Genomic DNA, 23,468 nt, shown 5'->3' on the forward strand with positions numbered 1-23,468 from the left:
CCACAACACCCTTACCTCCTCGAAGAGCTCCAGGCTGTAGGTATTATCATCATCAGCAAAATAAACAATCCCAGGCTGGCTGTTGTTCTTGTTGAAGGTCTCTCTGAGCCACCTGAGGGCCAGGTTCCTCTGCATGGTGCCACGGGGGATGCGGGGGTCCCTCATGTCCCCGCGCAGTTTGTAGTTGCGCGGGGTCTCCACGTTGAGGTGCGTGTAGTTGAGGCCGGTGTCGCGCAGCAGGCGCGTGATGAGCGGCGTGCGGCGCTGCGAGTCCTCCACCAGGATCCAGTGCAGGTTGGGCACGTGCAGCAGCGTGTTGGCCAGCCTGGTCAGCTCTGCCTTCTGCACCGGCCGGCTGTAGGTGGGGGTGACCACGTGGATGGTGGGCAGCGTGTCTGACCACGGGGGTGGGCGCGTGTAAACGTACTCTGTCCTCACCACCTCCACTATGTCCCGGTCCGACAGGCAGTATTCCTTGGAGTCCAAGCCTGCAGCGAGATCACGCTGGGAGTCACCACCATCATCTGGGCATCGTGGAGAGAAGAGAGAGCCACATGGACTCGGGTGTCCGGCACCCCCCGGCTGAGCCAGCTGTGGCCACCAGCGGGTCACCCTGGTGGGTGCCAGGAGAGCAAACAGGCTTATCTCTTTCATAGAGAAATCAAGGAATCAGGGACAAACACACGTGAGAAAAGAAGATTCTGCTGCTAGAAAATCAGCACCATAAAAAAAAAAAAAAAAAGGTCTGAGAGCAACTGGGCTGAGTGGTCACAACAAGCAGCTTCGCAAAGCACCCAGAAGAGACAGGATTGTAGAGCAAGTAGATCTAGATAAGGAAAATAGCCACGTGGACTGATGATCCATCATCCCTGAAGAGCTCCACTGGGGCAAGACTCACAGCTGGAGCACCTGGGCTGGGAGGCAGGGAAAAACTGGGTGGAAAACACCAGGGCAGTGAAGATCCCCAGCAGCACGGTCAGGGCAGGACACTGCAGTGCCCCACTGCTCTCTGACAGGCACACAGAAGTGGGAAAAGACACTTCAAATCCAGAAATGGAGAGTGGAAAGTAAAGCCTGTAATTGTAGGTTTTTTCCTGCAGAGACTTTCCCCTGCCTCTAACTACCCTGCCTCAAAAAAGCCCCTCCAGCCTCTGAACAGAACAGCCCCCTCAGGGGTGCAGATGTGAGCAATGAACAGCCTAAAGATCGGGTACTCTGATCCAAACATATAAAATCCCTGCAAATTGTTCACAATCTGCTCAAGGAAAACCAGTGTTGACGCTCCTGCCGCTTTTCCAGGGTGCAGCTTCCACGTTTTGCATTGCAGAGCAGCAGGAATGCCACGCTCTGCACACATGAAGGGGACCCCCACTCAGGATGTAAGGCTGACTCTCCAGTGGGCACAGAACACTCTGAGCCACAGATTGTTCAGAATTAGGTAACTGCCAGGAACTTGAGATGAGAAAGAACAGGAACAGAGAGCCATTAGATCTGACCCAGCAGGGGACCACCCATGGCTTTTTCATAGCATGCTATTCTTCCAGCAGCACAGACTTTGATACCTGAACCAAATGAAGGCTTTGTACTCCATGGTATTGACAGAGGGGGAGTGGATTTTGGGGGAGGGAACAGGGTACATGTTGCTATCAGGCCCTATGTGCTGCAGAGCACCTCAGCATCACACAGCAGAGCTCTCTGAGAGCAGGGAACGCTGGAATCAATTCAGAAATAAACCTGCAAAATGCATTGGACACAGACAGAAATGTAATTAGCCAGGACAGTTTGCAAAGCCTGCAGGTCAGAGCCTCAGCTGTGAGCCCTGGCAGGGGGAGTGCTGCTGTTCTGGGCATCTCCAGGTGCACATCTCTCTCAGCACCTGTGAGCAGAGCATCTCAGAAACGCTTCACAGGAACGAAATGATTCCTCTCAAGAGCTTTCAGGTCGGTCTCTACCACCACTCACTCTCCACTGGGGGCTCTGAGAAGCACAGAAGGGTCTCATCAGGGTCATTGGTGAGTTCTTGAGCCAGCCATTGGAGCAGTCTCTGTGCTGTAACTGCAGAGGCCATTGACAGAAAACAGCTTTTAGGGCAGTGATCAAACTGCTGTACAGACAGGCAGAGTGTTTTCAGTCATCTCTAAAGTCCTCTTTTACAGCCCAATAGACCCCTCATCCTCTGAAACATTGCCCACCTTCCAGACGGGATCAGAGTCATTTTTCCCTGCCCAAAACTCAGAGGTGGCTGTCAGGAGAAAGGGAAAACTGCTCAGGACAGACTGAACTTCCTGCAACTCAAACTGCACATCAAAATATCCAGCAAAAAGATAAGCAGCTATGGAGGATGGGGTCAAACACTGAGAGGAGAGAGAATCCCTCAGAGATAGGGACCAGAGAGGATGAAGAGGTGCTGAAAATGATCTGGCCTTCTTCCCCCAGAGCAGCCTGCCCACAGCAGAAGGGCAGAACCAAGAAGGAAGGTGGCAGAAGGCAGTGTGGCTTCTTCCAACCTCTAAGAGCCCCTTAGATATTGCTGCTGTGCCAAGAACAGGGCCAACCCGGGATGCTTCTGGCCAGAAGGGTCCTGGAGCCCCCTGGTTTGTGCCAGGGCTGTATTTACTGCAGAGTGTGACAGGCAGTGTGGACTCAACTTCTCAGAGCACTTTAACTCCCCCAGGCAGGTGAGATCTGGCTCTTGCCTTCTCCTTCAAGTGCGAGAGCACTGCTTTTCTGCTTTCCTTAAAAAGTGCTCTCAGCCTCCCGTCTCGCAGAGCAGCTGCCTCGAGTGGCAGCTTTGTTTCCTGTGCTCTCTCTTTTGCAGCCTTCCCGCTGGAATAACTCTGTGTGCAAAGGCCAGCAGGGAGGGAATCCTCTCTCGGGGAACAAAGAGGAGCAGCACTCTGGATTTAGAGCTCTCCAGGTGCAGCAAGCACTTCCCATGGCGTGGAGCTGGATGCCTCTGAAGAACCCCTGGGAGCACTGGGCTGTTCCTACAGCAGAGGTGGGTTGGCTGCTGCATGGGCATGGGCTGGGAGCTGAGATGAGCATGGCTGCCATGGAGGGGTGAAATGAGAGAGGAGATGAAGGGGGGATGCACGGGCTTGGCATGGGCTGGTTTGGTTTGGTTTGGTTTCTCTCACCCTTGTGCACTGCAAGCAGTGGAGCAATGGTGCTCTGGTGCCAGACGGTGATTAGGAGAGTCCAGGGCAGAACTATCAGCACGATAGCCAGGATGTCTCGTCTCTTCGGCATCTCCAAGACTGACTGGGCCCACAGCTCCTCATTACCTGACAGTGAAAACCCCAGAGACAGAACAGCAGAGCACATGGAGAACAGAAATAAATGGGCAGGAAGGAGCAAGGACAGAGAGAGAACGCGAGAGGGAAGAGCAGCCAAGGCGACACGACTCGTGGGTCTTACCAGTGCTTACAACCCACCCATTGCAGAAGCAGGTTTGGAGGGGCCTTGGTGCTGAGCCCAGGAGCAGGAGGGCACTTCTGCAGAGCACTGCTGGAGCTGCCAGCAGGAACCTCAGGGACTCACGTGGAAGCAAACCTGCAACACAGAGCAAAGGCCAGTAGGCAGAGAAGGCAGCAGAGCTCTCCTGGCAAAGAACAAGCCCCAGGGAGGCAGAGAGCAGAGTGCCACCCCTCCAGGGAGATCCCTCCTGGGCACCCAGGGCCTTGCTGTCCCTTGGCATGCCCTTGTCAAGCCAGTCCCTCTTGTCAGCTGAGTGTAAGCTGCTCAGTGTCAGAGCCATCCCAGGGAACAGAACCTTCCCCTCAAGCAGCCAAGGAAGGAGCAGAGACTGCCACAGCCACAGCCCTGCCACAATCACAACCACATCCCTGCCCTGCCACAGCCACAGCCCTGTCTGACACATCTGCACATTCTGGGACCCCCCAGATCCTCCCCCTTGGCCAGGCAGAGCTCTTGGGGTGGCTGAACCTCTGCTCCTGGGAAATGTGATCCCATATTTTTCCTGATTGATGCCTTAGGGTTTCAGCTTTTCTATTTTCCATCCATTTGTAACCCTTCAGTTCTTTAGTGTAGAACTCTAAACTCCACACCCAGTGTCACTGCTGCTCTCCCATTCTGGGCACACACAACAATTCCTCTCCAGGCCTGGCAATCAAGGACACCTCACTGCCTCAGGCCTGAGAGATGGAAACAAAAGTGAGTTGGGGGAGCAAACTTGGGCTCAATGACTTCATTAGCTGGAGCTGGAATTGGAAGATGAACCCCCAATGTGCAAATGGCCCAAACTTATCAAAGTGTGCAAACCTGTGACCCATTGTCCATTTTGGGTGCAGCCCTTGGGGGGCTTTGTCTGCCCTAAATGTACCTGAATAATTCAATAAATAGAACTGCTTTTTCTTCTGTAATTTTTGTCTGGCCTCTGTTTATAGGCAGTCCCAGAAAAAGGCATCATTGCCATCAGTGCTCCCTCAGCTCAGCCCATCCTGTGGGCAGCTCCAACACAGCCAATTTTAGCTCAGGCTTCCAGCAGCCTGCTCAGGCTGATTCCCTCTCTGAGGTGCCGTGCCTGGAGTATATTAAAATGCCACCATGGCTTAGTTTGATGCACATACAAGATTTAAGCAGGCTGTATTTTATCCCGGCGCCGTGGTGAGCGCAGCACTTAGCGCGGCTGCCACGCACGGCGCGCAGTTTGCAAACACGGGGAGAGTTTAGTGCTGCTGCTCCCAGGTGGGACAACGCATTAGAGGCTGCTAAAAGGGCTGCAGTGCAGGCAGGCAGAGCCCAGGGATGCTGCAGAGGGAGCAGGATGCTCTGGGAAAAGCACTGCTCTGCACTGACAGTGATTTGGGAGTTATCACATCCCCTCCTGGATGGGCTCTTGGTGTCGTGCTATTTGTGCAAATATTTTCCCAGAGTTGGCTTTGTCTTGGTTGCATGGGGCTGTGGAGAAATCCAGGTTGAGATCCTTGATTAGCCCAAATTGGATTGATCTGAGTTTGCCTTGGCCACTGGGCTGTAGAGCCAGCCCCCAGCACTGAGCCCACTTGGAGTGAAATGGCTCCAAGAACTGACAGGTTTTTCCTCTAAAGGAATCAAGCAATATTCAAGTGGCTGGATAGAACCCAATTCTTCCAAATTAGCACTTCAATAACAAAGGTACTAATTTACCAGGGAAAACAAGAGGGAAGGAGGTCATAGATTGTCCTTAAAAGTGTCATGTAAATGTTCCTCAACTAAAATTTTAGTGAATATATTTTTTTTCCATGCATACAAAAGCCAAACTCATAGAAAAATTTCCAGCCAACTCTAGCAAACAGCCAGTTCCCCAGTCAGAGCTCTCTCATCTGCTTTCAGAATTGGTGAAAGCAGCCTCATTCAGACAAAATAAACCAGGGAGGAAGAGGAGGAATTATTCCAGCAAGCATCAGCCTACTGCTGCATCCCTGTCCAGCTCTTGGAGCAGAGAATTCCCACTGGCCTTGATCTGCCAAAGCACAGTGCCCTGAGGAAAGAGCACCTGGCCTCATCCTGCTGTTCTGTGGCTGCCTGAACAGAGGACAAGGAGTGTTGGCATCCTCAGAATCCTCTGATAAAGCTGGAACAGGTCCCTTGAGCTTCCCTGCAGGGCAGCTGGAAAGGCTGAACCCCTTACCCACGAAGTGCCTTCCCCAGAAATGCACCAAGGAAAGGACTCTGCTGCTGGAGACAGGGTGGGAGGAAACAACAGCTAAAAAAGCCACTCAGAGCCCATTCACAGCCCCTGGCACGCTGCCACAGTGGGCTGGCATCACCAAATGCTGTTTGTCATGGGCAGCTTCCTCCACACACAGTGCCCCCACCTTAAATCTGCCTTTTCCTGGCTGCTGCCCACCCAGGCTCAACCCAGCTCGTCCCATGGCACAGGCTGAGCTTGCCATGGTGACAAACTGAGGAGCAGGGGCAGGCTCCAGGGTTTGTGCCTTACTCTGTCCCCAGCACCCATTCCCTTCCCTTTGCCCCAAAGCATCCAGCAGCTCCCTGGTCCCTCAGCTGTCACTGTGCAGTTCCAGCTGCCCAGGGCCAGCACAGCTCAGCAGGGAGAGCTGCCAGGCTCAGGGAATGTTCCAGTGCTCCCTTCCCTGTGCCCCCAGAGCTCCCTTTGCACCATCAGCGCTCCTGGCTGCAGTGAATGTCCCCAGAGGGACCCCAGCCCAGGGTGGCTCCCAGATGGAGATGGGGGGCTGGCAGGGACACAGAGCCAGAGCCTGACCCCAGTTCTGGCCACGCTCTGCACCCCAAACTGCCCAGCAGCATCCAGGGAGCACCATGGGCTCTGCCCTGCAGCATCTCCTCACTGCTAATTCCTGAAGGGATTTGCTTTTATTGATGATCCTGGATGAAAAACATGGTAAGAAATCTCCACCCAGAGCTTTCCAAGCTTCCCTCTCAACATCCTGATGCCACCAAGGGCTCGGTGCAGGGTGATTCCAGCTCTCAGTGTCACAGAGCCACGCTCCCCTCTCAGCACTGCCAAAGGTGAAATCCATTTCCTCCTGTGAACAACATCAGCATCAGGAATTACATGGCAGCCTGTGATTTTACACTGCTGGTGAGAGGAGTCACAGCTTCGCAGAGGGCTTGTCCTACATCCCAAAATTCCCTTGTTGATTTTTGTTGCAGTTGGTGGCACGAGACAAAAATCAGCCTGGGAAAAATGATGTTCCTCTTCAAGGCATTCACTGTAGCCCTTCCCCATCATAACACCACTCTCCCTTTCCCAAGGTTAGAAACAAAACCTGCTTTGTTCAGATTGTCACTTTTAAACTTCTCCTATCTCCTCTTCCCCAGGGAAATGAAGGAGGAGGAACAAATTTAAAGATCAATTAAAACAATCAAACTCTCTTTTCCACTACAGAAAGTATCCTGAACTTTTTTCTTTTTTTTCTTTTGAAAAGTGAGGTGAAAGCCACAAATCACTGGCTCAAATGCAAGCAGTTTTGGGGTTAAATACTCCCAAAACAAAGGAGTTTTGCACGGTTTGGGGAAGAATCAGGTGCCACATGATGAAAGAGATCCCCATCCTCCGGCAGAGGGCAATGGTGTCGAGGAATGACAATATGGAAAGGGCACTGATCTAATAAAAAAGCTTTAATAAATCCTGGAGCCACGTGCTAGTAACATGCTGGATTATTAAACACTGAAGGTTCTTTTTTTAAATCAAGTTAATTGGCATCAGCTCTGACACTTGCCATAGGAAGGAGTGATTTGATCTGCAACCTTTATAGTCAGTTTTACCTTCATTCCTCCTCTGGGGCTGCTCAGCCCCAGTGTCATTAATCCTTGGTTTGCCCACACTGAAGAGAAGTGATTCAGAAAATATTAAACTAAAGAATGGCTTGATTTGAATTTGTACCTATACATCTTACTGGAGTAAAAACATTGTCTAGATGTGAAAAAAACACACCCAAAAAAAATCCCCAAACAAGCATAGCAAACACTTTGTTGTGCTCCAAACAAGCCAGGAAATAACAAACAAACGCTGCCAAAACCTGCAACAAAAGCTTTGCAAAAAAATAAATAAATAAACACTCACACTTCAGGATATTCTCACCAAAAGCTTTTCCCTCCCAAAATCTAAACACACAGAGCTCCTCTCACTTTTGCAGCAGCAGCTGGGTCTGATCCCTGCTGAAAAATTATTCTGGAGATCCCTCTGCTCTGCCCACCTCAAAACACAACCCCTGTGACCCCAAAAACCCTTCTGAATTCACAGCCAGAATTCAGGCAGGCATCAGGCACAGAAATCAGCCCAGGGATGGGAGTGGGGATGTCCTGCCCACTTCCCAGAGAGGGAAACTGAGGCACAGAGGGGTCACAGCACAGCAGACCCTAGGGACAAGGCTGGATGGGTTGGGAACAACCTGGGATTGTGGGATTTGTCTCTGTCCATGGAAGGGGCTGGAATGCACGAGATTTAAGTTCCCTTCAACCCAAACCCGTCTGGAATTTTGGGATTCTGGAGCAGTTCTGAGCCCCAGGTGCTCCACAATCATCCCTGCTCCTTTCCACTCTGCTTGGCAGGGGATGGACACTCCCAGCCTCTGTCTAAGATTTTTTTGGTATTTGGCAGAGCAGGCTTGTAAAGCACAGCTAAAAATAAAGGTAGTAATAAAAGCCTCTTGCTCGTTAATTACTCTGTAAGCCATTACTGCCTAAAAACCCCATAACTTTAATGGGGGCTATTATAAGTATAGTAGCAAAACTGTGCAGCTAATTAGTGTTTAGTTATTAAGCAGAACATAGCCAGAACTGAGTAATGAGCAGACAGAATTGCTGCTTCTTGGAGGATTTAATCAGGGGAGGTGTTTTCAAGCTCAGATTCTCCCGATGCAGGGGACAAAAGGACAGAGGATTTTCAGGCCAGCCCTCCCAGACAGCTGTGATTGGGAATGGCCATCCCTGAGCTGAGCTGTGCAGCACAAACCCTGGGCTGCAAGTCAACAAAGAGAGGGAGAATGATCAGGAATGTTTCAGGTCTCCAGGAGAATCCTCCCAGCTGGAGGAGACCTGGGTTCGTCCATGAGAATCCAAATTTTGGAGGGTGAGGGTTTGCATCATCTCTTCACCCAGCATTTGTTTCCTTCTTTTAAAAATTAAAATAATTCCTGTGGCCAGAAATACAGAAATAATTCATTTTCTAGAGGCTGTTTTTTCACTCAATGTTTTCTCCAGCCTCACCTACAAACCACAGTCACTGCACTTGTCACTGCAGAGCCATTCTTTGTGTTTTCCAAGTTGCCACAGAAACTGAGGCACAAAATCTCCCTGACCTTGCAACCCAACCCACCCTTCCCTTCCAGCTTACCACAAATGGGATCAAGGACACAGATTATCTCCCAGGAAAAAAAAAAAAAAAAAATCACCAAGCTTCTGAGAACAACACTTAAATTTTAAAGCAAGCATGAGTAAAGTGGATCAAGGGAGCTCAACACAAGCACAATTAGCTGCTGGAACTTATTGCCACAGGATACTGAGAAGAACAAGAACTTAACAGGATTCAAAACAGGATTAGTTGTGTATGTGAATAAACTGCATATCCAGAATTAGAATGAACCACCCACCCAGTTTGGAAAACATAAAACCCCTTCAGTTTCAGAGCTTCAGCCAAATTTTAACAAGCATCAGAAACTTTCTCTTCTCCACATTAATCCTCCCTCCATGGTAGAATCAGGACAGGGGTGTGGTGACCCTTACACTGTGACACAGTCCCAAGGTTCCACTGCTTCCAACAGCAAGGCCCATCTCCTGGGAAAGCTTGAAAATATTGGATTTATTGTCCTAAATGTGTTTGTTTTCCTGTATGGGCTCTCACTGCTGTCATCACTACAGTGCCCAAGTGCTGTCCAGATTTCTCCCTGACTGCAGGCACTGCACTTCCTCTCCTTGATGCTTCAAAGGGATCTTTTCCAAGGCTAGGAAAGGCAGGAATCCTTTTTTTAAGTGATATTTTGGAAAGGGCTGAACCCAGGTTCTGCAACCTTCTTGAGATAAGCAAAGCAGGAGAAAAAAAAAAAAAAAAAAACCAAACCAAAACGTGTCACACACTGGCACCAGCAGCAGTGAGGCTGCTGAGGGACCTGGGTGCTGGGACAGCCTCACCAGGGAAAGGCACCAATTTTAGGGACTCTTTCTGCTTCCAGAGGATGCTCTGCTCTGCCAGGGCTGGCAACTCTCTCTCCAGCCAGGAAAGCTGAGGCTTGACTCGGGTCTGGGGTGAGGAAACCTCTCCAGCACCCAATTCCCCCTGATAAATTCTGCACGCCACACACAGTTTTTAAAAAGCATCTCTCCCAGATGAAAAGCTGCTTGACTTACAGCCCACCTCCAAAACAGAAAGAAAACTGGGAGCTGTTTTTTCTTTGGTGGATTTTCCTCAAGGCTGCTTGTGGGTGAATTATCTCATTCAAGGGTTTCTCCAGCCACATCTCCTCACCTGGTGACACGACACACCTGGAGCTGTCCCCTCTGCTCAGCTCAGGCACAGCAGCACCAGACACACTCCCAGCCTCTCTATTTCCACCTCTGTGGGCTGCACTGCACTGAGTATGTTGTGCACTGCTGACTCCCATGGATCTGAAAAAGGGACATTAGTAAAGGATGACCCAATTTCAACGTGATGGGGCTCAATTCCACAGCTTTGCATGTGCTTTGTCCAAGGGTTGGAGCTGCCATGTGGCACCTCGTGGGGACAGGTGGGAGGTCAGAATGAGCAAACCTCACCTTTCAGAGGAAAAGCCTCACCTTTCCAACCTGCAGGCCAGCAAACTGCCTTTTTCCAGGATGTGCGAGGCTGAATCATTGAGCCAAATGTGTCAAGGCTTCCTCTGGACTTTCCTTTCTCCCTCTACCCAAGGAAGCAATGAGCCAAACCAGTACAAGACAACAGAGCAATAAAAGGAGACAGACTGGTGCTGGAGCAAGGATTCCATCCTGGTGGTGGCTGAGAGAAGCCCCAGGCTTTTATACCCTGTGTGAATTAAGGGTGGAGGGTTCTGTGGGTGCACCTGGAGCTGGTGGGACACGATGGGAGCTGCTCCCCTCACACTGGGAAAGTTCCCCTCACACAGGGAGAGCTGTGCCCAGGTGTGAGCCACAAAACCTTTTTTTATCTCCCAGTTCCCAAAGTTCTCGACTGCAGAGCTGCAATGAGAGTGCTCTCCTCCCACAGAGGGTGGGACACACCTTTGGCATCACCTGGCAGCAGCTCAGCAGCCCCACAGCCATCAGCACTCACTTTTAATTAAAGAGTTCTTCCCTATCCCTGGAAGAAAATAAATCCTGCTCTATTTTAAAAGAGTTATTAATAACCTGTTTCTAATGTATAAAAGAAAAGGGGGGAAAGAAGTTCACAGAGCTGTGAGCAAGTTCACCCTCTCCCACTGCAGAAAGCCACCACTGGGCTCTCTAAACACCTTCAAAAGGGATTTAGTTTTTAAAAGCATTATTATTCTCTTTTCAAGAGCAAACACCAAATGCAAACAAAAGTGAGTTGTGGGGAGCAAACCCGGGCTCAATGACTTCATTAGCTGGAGCTGGAATTGGAAGATGAACCCCCAATGTGCAAATGGCCCAAACTTATCAAAGTGTGCAAACCTGTGACCCATTGTCCATTTTGGGGGATTTGTCTGCCCTAAATGTACCTGAATAATTCAATAAATAAAACTACTTTTTATTCTCTTAATTTTGTCTGGCCTGTGTTTTAGTAGCTCTGATAATGCATCAACATTGTATTCCCAGCAGGTTTCCACTGCTGGGACCTTTCAGGACAGCTCCAGCAAAGCTCAGCCTGGCACTCAGAGCTCCCTGCTTAGCAGCTGGACAAGAAATCAGCCACTACATCAGCCTAGAGAGAAAATTCCCAGCTCCCATCCTGTTAGATGGCTCCTTTAAAGGGATGAGGCTCAAATCCTGATCCCTGCTCAGGGCTGGGTGCCCAAACAGGGCACAGAGCCAGCCTGTGACCCCTGCAGGAGTCACTAATGGGACTGAGGAATTAGCATTGATTCTTTGATGCCATAGCGTGGAAAGGGATGAAGGGGGGAGGAATTTGCCATGATTTAGCAGCTGCCCAACTATAATTCAGCAGCTTGCAGCAGAGTCAATTGGTGCTCACAGCCCTGCAGTGCATTAGTACAGCCACAAACCTACACACCCAGCTTGGAAGGGCATTTTTAAATTGTCCCCCTTGTGCATTTCTGCTCCCTGCCCAAATTCTGGCCCTGCTGGGTTTGCTCAAAGGAGCACACAGAGGTGCTCTCCTCACCCTTTCCTCCCAGGGAACATGAACTTCTGCCTGCCTGGGAACCTTTGCCATGTCAGGCTAACCTGGCCCATTTTTCAGCAGAGAGGTATTTGGCAGGGAACCATTCCTTTCCTTCCACCAGCACAAAACCTGGCCTGCCAATCCAATAAACCCGGAGCTCTTCCAGCACTGCCTGAGGAAATGGGATTTGGCTCTCGGAGGGGAAGGCACAGGATGAATGTTCTGCTTTGTCCAGCTTCCAACCCCAGCCTGCTCCTGACTCTGCCTTCCTGTGGCTGAGTTATTTTGGCTCAGCTCACCTCAGCCTGCTCTGGAGGTGAGATGGAAATAGCTGCCTGTTTTTGGCCAGGGATCACAGGGCTCAGGGAGCTGAACACAGCGATGGCACCGACACCTGAGGTGCTGGCAGAGCCCAGCTCTCACCAACCCCATGGCCAGGAGAAGGTCATTTCTCCTAATTTCAGGATCACTTAAGCTCCAAGCCCATCCAGATATGAATGAGAAATGGAGGAGCCAAACTGGTGCCTTAGGATTTCAGCTTTTCTATTTTCCATCCATTTGTAACCCTGCAGTTCTTCAGTGTAGAACTCTAAACTCCATATCCAGTGTCACTGCTGCTCTCCCATTTTGGGCACACACAACAATTCCTCTCCAGGCCTGGCAATCAAGGACACCTCACTGCCTCAGGCCTGAGAGATGGAAACAAAAGTGAGCTGGGGGAGCAAACTTGGGCTCAATGACTTCATTAGCTGGAGCTGGAATTGGAAGATGAACCCCCAATGTGCAAATGGCCCAAACTTATCAAAGTGTGCAAACCTGTGACCCATTGTCCATTTGGGGGGCTTTGTCTGCCCTAAATGTACCCGAATAATTCAATAAATAGAACTGCTTTTTATTCTGTAAATTTTGTCTGGCCTCTGTTTTTAGGTAGTCCCAAAAAGGCATCAAAACAGAAGCTGGAGACAGGATGATGCTGACAGCTCCACAACTCCCAACTCAGTGAGCACAAGAACAAAGGCATCCCCAAGTGCTGTGCCCCTGCCAGCATCACTCCCCAGCCCCTGCCCCACCCCAGGAGCATCCTTGGAAAAGCTTGTCCTGCTTGGCCAAGCCCCATCCTGCCATCAGATTGTCCCTGTGGTCCACAGAGTGTCCCAGCAACAGGGAACTCTGATCTACCCCTGTGACACAGCCAGAGCTGCAGACGTGCCTGAGGGACACCCAGACTCCCCTGCAGGTTTAACTTGCAAGGTGAGGTGCCAGCTGAGCCCTTGGGGAGCTCTGAGGAGCTGGAGGGGTTTGTAAGGGCTGCTCTAAGAATATTGTAATCACGCAGTAATTATGGTGCATCTCAAATCAGGCAGGCAAATCACAGCGCTGTTATTGCGGCTGTCACCGCCGTGCCTGGCACAGAGCAGCCCTGCCCTGCCCCAGGAACATCCACACAGCTCCACCACACTCCCTTCAGCCCTGCCCACCCACACCCCACCAGCCTGGCAGCTTCTTCCTTCCTTGGACCACATCTGTATTTCCCTCAGCTGCATCTCAAGGCACCACACTTAATTAGTCAGGTTGATTTTACCTTTTTTTTTTTTTTTTTAATATAATTTAAACAACTATCTTCAAGCACAAGAGCAGCCCTTGTGATTTGATTGGAACTGTCAGTCTTTCAAATGTCATCCTTATAGATGACTAATCTTTAAAAACATGAGTTACTAAACTCATGGACTCAGTTGATAACGAGCCAGAGCAGAAATGATGGTTGAGACAGAGAGGGAGGAACCAGAGCTGCATGGGCTCTGGAGGTGCTGCATGGGACCACTCTGCAGCTTCAGGGATGGGGCTTCCTGGGAAATGCCAGATGCAGGCTATGGAAACAGGGATGTGGCATCAGTGAGGACATCTGGGCACTCCTGGTCCTCCCAGCTGCTGTCATGCTGACAAAAAAGAGGATTTTCTGTCTCAGCCTCTCTGAGTGTGCTGGTTCTCAGCACAGAGTGAAGCCAATGCTTCCCTCTGCCTCCCTGGACTCCTTGATCCTCTTTTCCCATTCCCACCCAGTGAGCACAGCTTTGGGAAGCATCCCAAGCTTTACAAGCTGAGAGTGCCCCACAGCATGAGCAGCAGGGGGGCAGGTGCTGGTCCCACCCCAAATGTGGATTCTTTCCTCCCCAGCCCTGCAGAGCTCCCACTCTGCTCTGTACCAAACTCCAGGTGAGTTATTAACCCTGAGCCTTGTGGAATGAGACAGAAAGGGCTGCCAGGCAGGGCAGGAACAGTGCTGGCTGCATTTTCAGAAGACAAACAGGTGGAAGGAAGGAGGTATATGTGTGGGGTGACAGCTTCAGGGGACTGCCACAAATCCTCTGCCACCAGCAGCTTCACAGCTGTCAGACTGCCCAAAGCCAAGGGATGGTGGCAGGGACAGAGCTCAGGTCCCCCTGCTCCCCTTCCACACGTGTCCTGCCAGTGCAGAGCCCCAGAACGTTCAGCAGCAGCAGATGGATGTGTGCAGCCCTGCCCTGAGCCCAGCTCAGGAATTCCTGCAGCCTCCCAATGCCACAGCCACTCGCTCCTCCATGAAGGGCACAAATTGGCAGCTCTCCCTCCTCCCCTCCTTTGGGCTTTATTTATAGAAAAGCACCTTTTATTGCAATTTTTCCTCTTTCCTGAGGCCAGCCTGCCAGGCTGGAGGCAGAGACAGAATCCACACCTGCAGGATGCAGCCAGGGATTCACCTCAGAGTGGATTTATTCAGTTGTGCCTGCCAGGCCCCTTCTCAGCGCTCCTCTCTGAACTCTTGGGAGAATTGCAGAGTTAAAGGAACTGATAACTCAGAGTAACTAACTCAAGGGAGATGAGGCTTCAAACTGGGCCAAGAGTGAGCTGAGCTCTCACCACGCTGCTTCCCAGTCTCAGATTCCATCCCATCTTTTCTATACTCCCCCTTTAGCACTTGCAGATTTTTTTTGTCCCTGCTAAAAATCATGTCAGGAACGATGCTCCTTGACCTGACACAGAGAAGGAAACACTTCCAAAGCCTTGCAGAAGGTCATTCCAGGAGCTGCACGCTCTGGGAAGATGAATATGTCCGAGTCATGCCTGGTGAATGTGACACTATTATAAGAAAGATGCTGGAAGAATTATTCATCAGCAGTGACTGCTGTGGCTCCATCTCCACAAGCAGCTGCTGCTCTCCAGGTGGATCAGAGCCCACCTTGGCTGTCCCTACAAGCCCACATCACACAGGCACAGCAGCCTCTCCTGCATCCCTGCAGCCTCCCTGGGAGCCAGGGGTGGCACAGGGAATGTTCCTGCATCCCCAAGGCTGTGGGGAGCAGGCAGACACAGTGCCACAAACTGGCTGGCAGCCTTTCCAAGGTGGCAGGCTTGTGCCAGATTATCCTCCTCTCTCTCCCAAATTAGAAGCAGAACGTGCCACTAGAAAGTCAGGTGAAAGCTGTCTCTCAAGGAAGGGAGAAGCTGCCTCTCAAAGCTCTGAGCACAGCCAGTGCCTCCCAAAAATCCCCACAGCTCTCAGGTCCAGCCTCTGCGCTGTCCCAAACCTGCCCTGGCTTGCTGACCCACAGCATAAACTGGGCTGGGGTTTGTTCACAGCACCTGGAATTTAAACATGGTTCTCCTGCCATGGGCACAGCCACAGGAAGCCCCTCTTGGAGGCAGGGAAATGGCATCATTACAAATATTCACCTTCCCCAGCCCTAGAGCCCAAGCTGGATGATGGTGCTGTATTGCACTAATTTTAAAAAAATCATATATTTATATTTATATATATATTTATATATATATATATATATATTTATATTTATATTTATATTTATATTTATATTTATATTTATATTTATATTTATATTTAATTTATGTTTATGTTCATTTATAGATACATATATTTATATACTCCTGCTGACCATGGAGACACAAAAGGATCAGCCAGGCCCCCTCTCTGCCTCAGCCACACACATTTCCACCCAGACATCACCTCTGCTGATTTTCCAGCCCCCAGCCAGCTCCCAGTTGCTCTCACTCGCTGTGCCTCCCTCCCTCCTTCAGACACCCAGCCCCCTCACAGCTCTGCCTCTCAGCAGCCATCACGTGCATCTATTATTCAGGAGAAATATCAAGTTATTCATGAGCCAAAATAGGCTCCAGGTACTGCACCCAGCCTGACAAAATCCCTTCTGTTCGTGGCTCCGTTCCCAGCCTGAACTCAGGGAGGGGAGAGCGGATCTGCTCTGGCTTGGATCCTCCCCAGGGATTTCTGTTTGCTGTGAGGGACAGGAGGAGCAGCCCTGCCTCTCCCTCATGCCCCTCACTGATGGGCACAGCCCAAGCCCCTCACCTCCTGCACACCCCACAGCCTTCCCTTGGGCAGGGGGACAGGGGCTGCCAGGGCAGGGACTGCAATCCCACACCAGGAGCACATCCAGCCACAGCTCTACAGCTCCTGCCTCCCTCCTTCCCTCCAGCCTGATCCAGATGTGCTGCTGAGGGTTTAACCCAGCTCATCCCTGCACAGCTCCTGCACCCACTGAAACACTGGGGTGATTTCTCTCAGCACAGCTCCTCATGCACACCCACAGGGAATCCTCCAGGAGTGCTGCTGGTGCAGGATGGAACATGCAAGCTCCATGCACTGTGAGCACTCCCAGCCCTCCTAAAAAGAGCAAAACTCTCCAGTGCAGACCACAAAAACTCCCTAAATCCTGCACTGGAGCACTCAGAAATGCTGCAGCAAGGAAAGCCTTGGGGAAATGATTAAACAGGACTAATTCCTACCAAAAGACTGTAGGGTGGCTTTTGCCTGTTTGTTTGTTTGGTTTTTTTAATGGATGGATGAGCATGACAGGAGCTGAAGCTGGAAAAAGCTCACTGGAATACACTGGCCCCAGCACAGCCCCACTTTCTCTTCAGTCTCTGGAATTCAGATGGAAGAGCCATGAGAGGGGCAGGGCAGTGCCAACCCCAGCCTCTGCTTTTCCCCAAAAAGCAGGGCTGCCCCAAGGACATTTCCCAGTGAGATCAGTGCTGGCCTCACAGAGCCACCTCTGGGAACAGAAATCCCTTGGGACACATTTCTCCTGCAGCTGTAGGAGCTGCTGAGCAGATGGAAAACACAAAGGGTGAAATCCAAGAACTCCAAGGTGGAATTTTATAGCCAGGTCCGAGATGTGACCCAGGCACCCACCCCACTGTCACAGGAGCATCTCAGCCCTTGCTGACAAGAGTCTGGACTATGCAAACTCCAACTTATCCCAAGTGAGGTCCCTGTCCCCCTGATGGTGACAGGAGTGCTGCTTTTTATTCACTGAGAGCCCAAGTGGGCCCCAAATCACGCTGGCATTATGTTATGATAATGCTGGAAGTATTATAAATGCTCTGTGTGCCAGACAAATCCTGGAGCAGGCTTCCAAATCCCCTCCAAATCCCCTCTTGCGTCTCTACATTCATCCATTCATGAAATCCAGAGCAGAGCCTCAGCATCCATCCTTCTGCTCCAGGGTTCTTTCCAGCTGAATGGAAGGTGAGGCAGGCTCGGGGTATTTCTCCTGGAATAGCCTTTCTTTCTTTCTTTCTTTTTGTTGTTTATTTTTTTTTTTCTTTCTGCAGAAGAGCCTGCAGGGCATTTAGGACATTTAGGAATTATGTCCAGCAAGGTAACTGAGACAAATCCCATGGCTCTTTCTGCAGGCAGAGAGTGAAGTGTGTCTCATTCTCCTGCTCCCTGCAGGGCCATAGGAACAGGGAGGTCCCCTCAGCAGAGCTGGCTGTCTTTATTCTTCTTCCAAACAACAGGGAGAATTCATTTGGTCTGTTTTAGGGGAATTCCTTTAGATCAGATGAGCTTCACCCTGGAAATTTGTGTTTTTCTTTACAGCTGAACACCCCAATCTTCAGAACATTAAACCAAAGGGTTCCCCACCTTTTGGGGGTGAGCAGGCTTCTCCCTCTGAGCCACAGCTTTCAATTCCCTCTCCACTGCTCTTCAAGAACAGCACAAAAATCCCTATACAGAAGCTTAGCTCTTGTCCTGGCTTTAGGAAAACAGCTCAGATCCAGGCAGGAGGGGGATCTCGAGCATTTCCTATTTATTCTGCTGTCACAGCCAGGCATATTGTGTTGTGTTGCCCATGGCTCACAGGGAGAGCAGAGCTGGAGGGATTTCAGAGGCACCACAGCAGCTGGGAAATTGCTTCAAGGCTCTGTGGTACCCAGGCAGGGCAGGAGCTGAGTGAGAACTGCTCAGGGATGTGCAGGGGAAAGGAACTCACTTCCAGGATGGGAAAAAATGGGTGTGGAAATGTGCTCCAAGCTGTTTGACTGCCCAGAACTGTGCAGAGGGAAGGAATTCACTTCCAGGATGGAAAAAATTGAGTGTGGAAATGTGCTCCAAGCTGTTTGACTGCCCAGAAATCATTTTCTGAGCCTGTGGACAATGTCCTTTGGGAAGTGTCCTTTGATACAACCAAAAAACCCATAGAGGGAGTGGGATAAGGGTAGGAGAAGGGTTTAATTTTTGGGACAGAGCTCTGAGAGAGCAGGATCTGCTCCCCAACACTGTGAAACCTTTGCCCACTCTCTCATTCCCTGGGGATGTGGAGTTCCCATTCCAGGTGGAGCAGGATGTATTCTGTAGTGACTTGGGGGTGGTCCTTGTGTCTCCATCAGGAGATGGGGACTAATTAATTAATTAATTATGGGCCCCACCCCATGATCTCTGCTCAGCATATCCCTCATCCAGCCCTGATCTCAACTTGCCAACCCAAACACAAAAAAGTCAAGAATGCAGGAGGGAAAGGGAGGGCTCATCCTCGTGCTGGGTCACTTCTCCTGCCACCACAGCAGCAAAACACGGGCAGGTGACTGATCCAGGATCTCCACAGGCAAAACATGAGCAGAAACACATCACAGAGGAAAAGGACCCACAGAGCAGCCACTGCAGAGGCACCTTCCAAGGACATTGATTCCAGAAGAAGCTTTGCCTTGAAGCTACACCAGATGCTCCTCCAGCTGAGCACAACTTCCAGCTGCAGCCCACTCAACTTTTCACGGCAGGAAATGAAGGCCTGCAGGAAAAGTGGAGGGTGAGGAGGGCATGGCCACAGAGGAAGGTGCTGACCAAGGCTTGCTGCATCCCCAGAAGTCAGGGATCTTGCTGAAAAGCAGTCCTGGAATCTGAGCAGCCTCTGGCACTGCTCATCCCTGCCAGAGAAAATGCACAGGAATGCAAGAAAGGACCACGTCCTGTCCTCTGGATTCAGATCTGCCCACTGGGTTTTGTTGGATGAACTAAAAACTGCTTTTTTTGCACAACTTTTTTTTTTGAGCTAGTAGAAATAGAACAAGGGCAAAAGAGAGCAAAATCATGTCAAAAGGCAAATCTGCAAAAACCACTGGAAAATGAAATGCAACATTTTCCCCGGTGTCCCTTTTGAGACAGTTCTTGTCATTTCCCAAGGTTTCTACTGTGGCCACAGGAGGGGCTGGAGGAGACTGAAAGGGCAATGCCCTGTTTTGGGTTTAGAAAACATCATTTTGGCAGAGATCAGCCAGCTGTGGCCAAGGGGAGAGCGTGTGCTCACACTTGGGTCCTGGAAGGTTTCTTGGTGCGCTCAGGCCAGATCTCCCAGGGGGTTGCCAGGAGGATGCAGCAGGGCTGGGGATGCTGAAACCCAACCAGCCCTGCACTGAGAAACCCCAGAGAGATGCACAACAACAGGGAGGGAAGAGGAAATCCAGCATCCCTGGGCTTGGCTGGCTCTGGAGGCACTGTGCCCTGATGAGGACAAAGGCAAAGAGTGGCTGGCCCTGGTGGCACTGTGCCAGCTGTGACACAGACAGGGTGACAGCTCCTGCCAGGGTTGGGGCACTTTGTGTTCTCTCTGAGCCACCCCAATGGGTCAGGAAACTTTAGGAAGCTGGTGGGAAAGCTCTCCCCTTCTCTTGTGGACACTGAGGGAGACCCTTATGAGACCCTCTGGCTTTTCTGTCCCAGAGAACCAAACCCTGAGGCTGGGGTCCCTGCTGGGTCAGCCAGCTCCCACTGAAGCTGTCAGTGCTGGGAATCCCACAGCATTTCTCTAGGAATGCCTATGGAAAGGTGCAGGAAGGGATTTGTAATCCAGCTGGAGTGGGAACATGCTCAGAGCCAACAGCACTGATTGCATGCTCCTTCCTCTGCCTTCCCCACACCCATAAATATTCTAACAGGAAAATAAAATTATTGATCAGCTGCCTTCCCATTATAGCAACACCCACTGTCCTGCTGGCTCTGGCCATTTCCAAAGCCACTACCACAGAATTAACCTTCCTGGGAGAAATGTTTTTCCTAATTGTTGAATTACTTCACCAGAACATCTTCTACATTCCTCAAGGCTGGCACAGAAAGCAGAGTTTGGAGTTTCACACAGAAAGAAGATATTTTCCTCATTTTTCCCCCAGTGCCTCCATTTTCCTTTCCACACCCTTTCAGTCCCATCTCTGCCAGGTAAGCCAAGAAATCCCAGCTAAATCCTGGTGAATCCATTCACTGGGGTGGATGTTCAACAATCCAAGTGTGTGCAGACCAGTGCAAGAGACTCCAGAGTCTCTGCCAGTGCCTCACGTTGGGCCACAAACTCCCTAAATGTTCCTACAGGCTCTTACAGTGACTGATGGCACTCCGAGGTGCAGGATGTGTTTGCACCGGTGGGGACTCCTGGGACACGTCATTATTTCAGCAATCAAAGCAAACGCTTCCTAGCCCCATGCCAAGAGCCATCAGGAGGCCCCCGAAGGCAGGGGGAGGAGGGGATGTGGCAGAGAGCTCGGAGCAAATGGATGTTCCAGCAGCAGATCCTGCCCAAGGTGCTGAGGGATGGCCAGGCAAGAGCTCTGCTCGCTGAATAACCGGGCAGGGCTCACAGCTGCAAACATCTGGCTCTCCTCTGGTTCTCCCAAACATCTGGGCTAAGACACCTCCCAGCACTGGTTGAAGTTGTGCTTTCTGCTCTGACCAGGAGAAATTGGGAGTTTCATGGTCAGAGACCCAGGGACTGAGTGAGAGAGAGGCCCAGCAGGGAGAGGAGAGCATCATTTGTGGGCAGCTTCATTGATCAGCGCTGACTTTCTCCCTCACAACCACTGTTGTTCCTCCCCTCCCACTCCATAACAAACACAGATCCCTCCTCAGACGGCAAAGCCTCGCTCAGCCATCTCCTGTACCCCCAAAAGACAACACTTGGGAAGCTTTTCCCTTTAAGCAGCCTCAAAGTTGGCTCTCGGCACTGCTGGCACGAATGAAAGCGATTTCAGCTCCCCCTCCTCCTGCATCCCATCCCCTTGTGGTGTGAGGGAAAGGCAGAGGATGACCAAGGGAAGGGGGGGTGGCCTCTCACCTCCCTCCCCGAATCCTGCGGGGTGCACAGGAGGGTGCAGGACCCGAGGGGAGCCCGGGGTAGGAGCAGGGCTGGGAGGGCGATGCTGGGAGCATCTCCCCTAATCCAGGCAGAATTCCCAGAGAAAGCAGCTCAGGCAAAGGGGGGGCAAAGTGATCTGCACACTGCAGCCCCCAGGACCTGCTCTGCGTCCTTTCAGAGCGCTGGGAGGGGTAGGGAAAAACCGCTCCAGCTCCTGCCATTGCCTGCATGCACGCATCCACACACCCGGCACGGAGCAGCCGTGTCCTGCCGGGCTCAGCCATGCAGCCACAGCGGGCAGAGTTACCTGATGGCCACAGCCCGAGCCGCCCTCCGTGTCCATCGTGGCCGGGAAGCTGCTCCCATTCATGCTTTAATCCCCGGGAACACAGCACGGTTCAAAGCGGCTCTTCGCCCATCCGAGCGGGCTCCCCCGGCAACCTCCGCCTCCTTCTCTCCTCCCTTTTCTCCTCGTTTGTTGCGGTTTTGTTCTCTTTTTAAATTTTTTATTATTATTATTTTAATGCTTTGTTTCTCAATCCAGGCAGCAACCGCGACGCTGCTTCATCGCATCCCTGCCTGTGTTTCACTCGGCAAGAAACAGCCGGGGAGAGCTGCTGGCTCCTGCTGTGCCTCCGAGCCCCGGCTCCGGCTCTGCCTTCTGCAGCGTGGCGCTGGGAGAGAAAGGAGGGAGGGAGCGAGAGGGAGGAGGAGGAGGAGGAGGAGGAAGAGGAGGAGGAGGCCAGCGGGATGCAGGAGGAAGGAGGCAGAGCGTGGCTGCTTTGTATCCAGAGCAGCGCCGACAGCCTCTCCCTGCCACGGGAGGACCTGCGCTGCTGATGGTCTGTGCCGATTTATCCCGCTCCGCCGGGGGCACCGCTCCTGCCACACGCAGGGGAAAAGCCAGGGAAGGCTCCCAGATCCTGGGGGAATTGGTTCCTGCTCTCCTCACTCTCATCAACCACCCAGGGCTTGGGGAGCCGCTAACCCAGCTCACGGGAGGGATGGGATGGGATGGGATGGGATGGGATGGGATGGGATGGGATGGGATGGGATGGGATGGGAAATGGGGATGGGATGGGATGGGATGAGATGGGATGGGATGGGATGGGATGGGATGGGATGGGATGGGATGGGATGGGATGGGATGGGATGGGATGGGAAATGGGGATGGGATGGGATGGGATGGGATGGGATGGGAAATGGGGATGGGATGGGATGGGATGGGATGGGATGGGATGGGATGGGATGGGATGGGATGGGATGGGATGGGAAATGGGGATGGGATGGGAAATGGGGATGGGATGGGAAATGGGGATGGGATGGGAAATGGGGATGGGATGGGATAGGAAGAGGGATGTAGTAGGGACTGTGATGGGATGGGGATGAGGACAGGTAGGAATGAGGACTGATACTGGTGCGAGGTTGAGATGGGATGAGATTGGGGTGGAGATGAGATGGGGATGGGATGGGAATTGATGGGATGGGATGGGATGGGATACAGGGATGGGATGGGATGGGGCTGGGGACGGGGCTCAGCATTGCTCGGAGGAAGCTCAGAAGGTGACTGTTTGCTGGGTTCGAGGCTTGGCTCCACTTCCAGCCCTTCAGAGGAGCACGCTTGGCTCCTCTCAGCCTCTGCTGAGAGGATTTCCCATGGGAAGGAGGCTCTGGATGTGACTGGGGCTGCCCCTAAGCTGTGACATCTGCACCCAGGCCAGCAGGCACACAGGAGCTGTGTGTGACCTCCATCCATGCACAGAACCAGAGGGATGCTTCCTTCCTCCTTAGGAGGAGCCAGGGCTTGAGGGGGCAGGAGAGCAAAGGTCTTATCTGTGCTCCTGCCCTTCAGGAGCTGCCAGCAGGGCTGACTCACGCTCAGCAGCACATCTCTCCCAGCTGGCTGAACACCACAGTGACTGTGTCTCCAAATGCCACAGCTGGGCAGTTTAACCTGAGCCAAAAGTCACTGCTGAGCTTGGGGCACCTTTCACCTGTCCTGAGCTGCTTCCAACCACATCAATCCTCTCTCCAAGAGAGAGCCACAGATACTCCCCTGCTCTTCCCTCTCCATGAGGTTACAGTGCCATGGAAACCTGTAGGTATAGACAGATTTACTTCTGCTTTACCAAAAAAGGAAGAACAAAGTGAAAAAATCAACACTCTGGGTAAAGCTGGAGTACACAGGGATCTGAGATCCACAGCATGGAGCAACCTCAGTGATCTCCACCAGGGATTCCCACCATTTTCACTGGACTTTTTGGTTTTGA

General features: G+C 51.6%; 1 protein-coding gene across 6 annotated transcripts in view; it reads right to left on the reverse strand.

The window, feature by feature from the left end:
- The window catches only part of B3GAT1 (beta-1,3-glucuronyltransferase 1), a 33,689-nt gene extending 11,675 nt beyond the window's left edge, over positions 1-22,014 (reverse strand). The window contains exons 1-4 of one of the 6 annotated variants that reach the window (XM_033081869.2): positions 21,506-22,014; positions 3,418-3,552; positions 3,138-3,284; positions 16-488 (exon numbers count right to left, since the gene is read on the reverse strand). In XM_033081869.2, the coding sequence (XP_032937760.1) occupies positions 16-488; positions 3,138-3,249 (585 nt within the window). In that variant the 5' untranslated portion in view covers positions 3,250-3,284; positions 3,418-3,552; positions 21,506-22,014. Of the gene's footprint in view, positions 1-15; positions 525-3,137; positions 3,285-3,417; positions 3,553-21,505 lie in introns of those variants that run through there. The other 5 variants (XM_033081868.1, XM_033081867.1, XM_033081866.1 and 2 more) reach the window with 5 other exon arrangements.
- Positions 22,015-23,468: the final 1,454 nt, after the last annotated feature.

This window comes from Catharus ustulatus, chromosome 28 (genome assembly GCF_009819885.2).
Source record: "Catharus ustulatus isolate bCatUst1 chromosome 28, bCatUst1.pri.v2, whole genome shotgun sequence".
In the NCBI taxonomy this organism is placed as follows: Eukaryota; Metazoa; Chordata; class Aves; order Passeriformes; family Turdidae; genus Catharus; species Catharus ustulatus.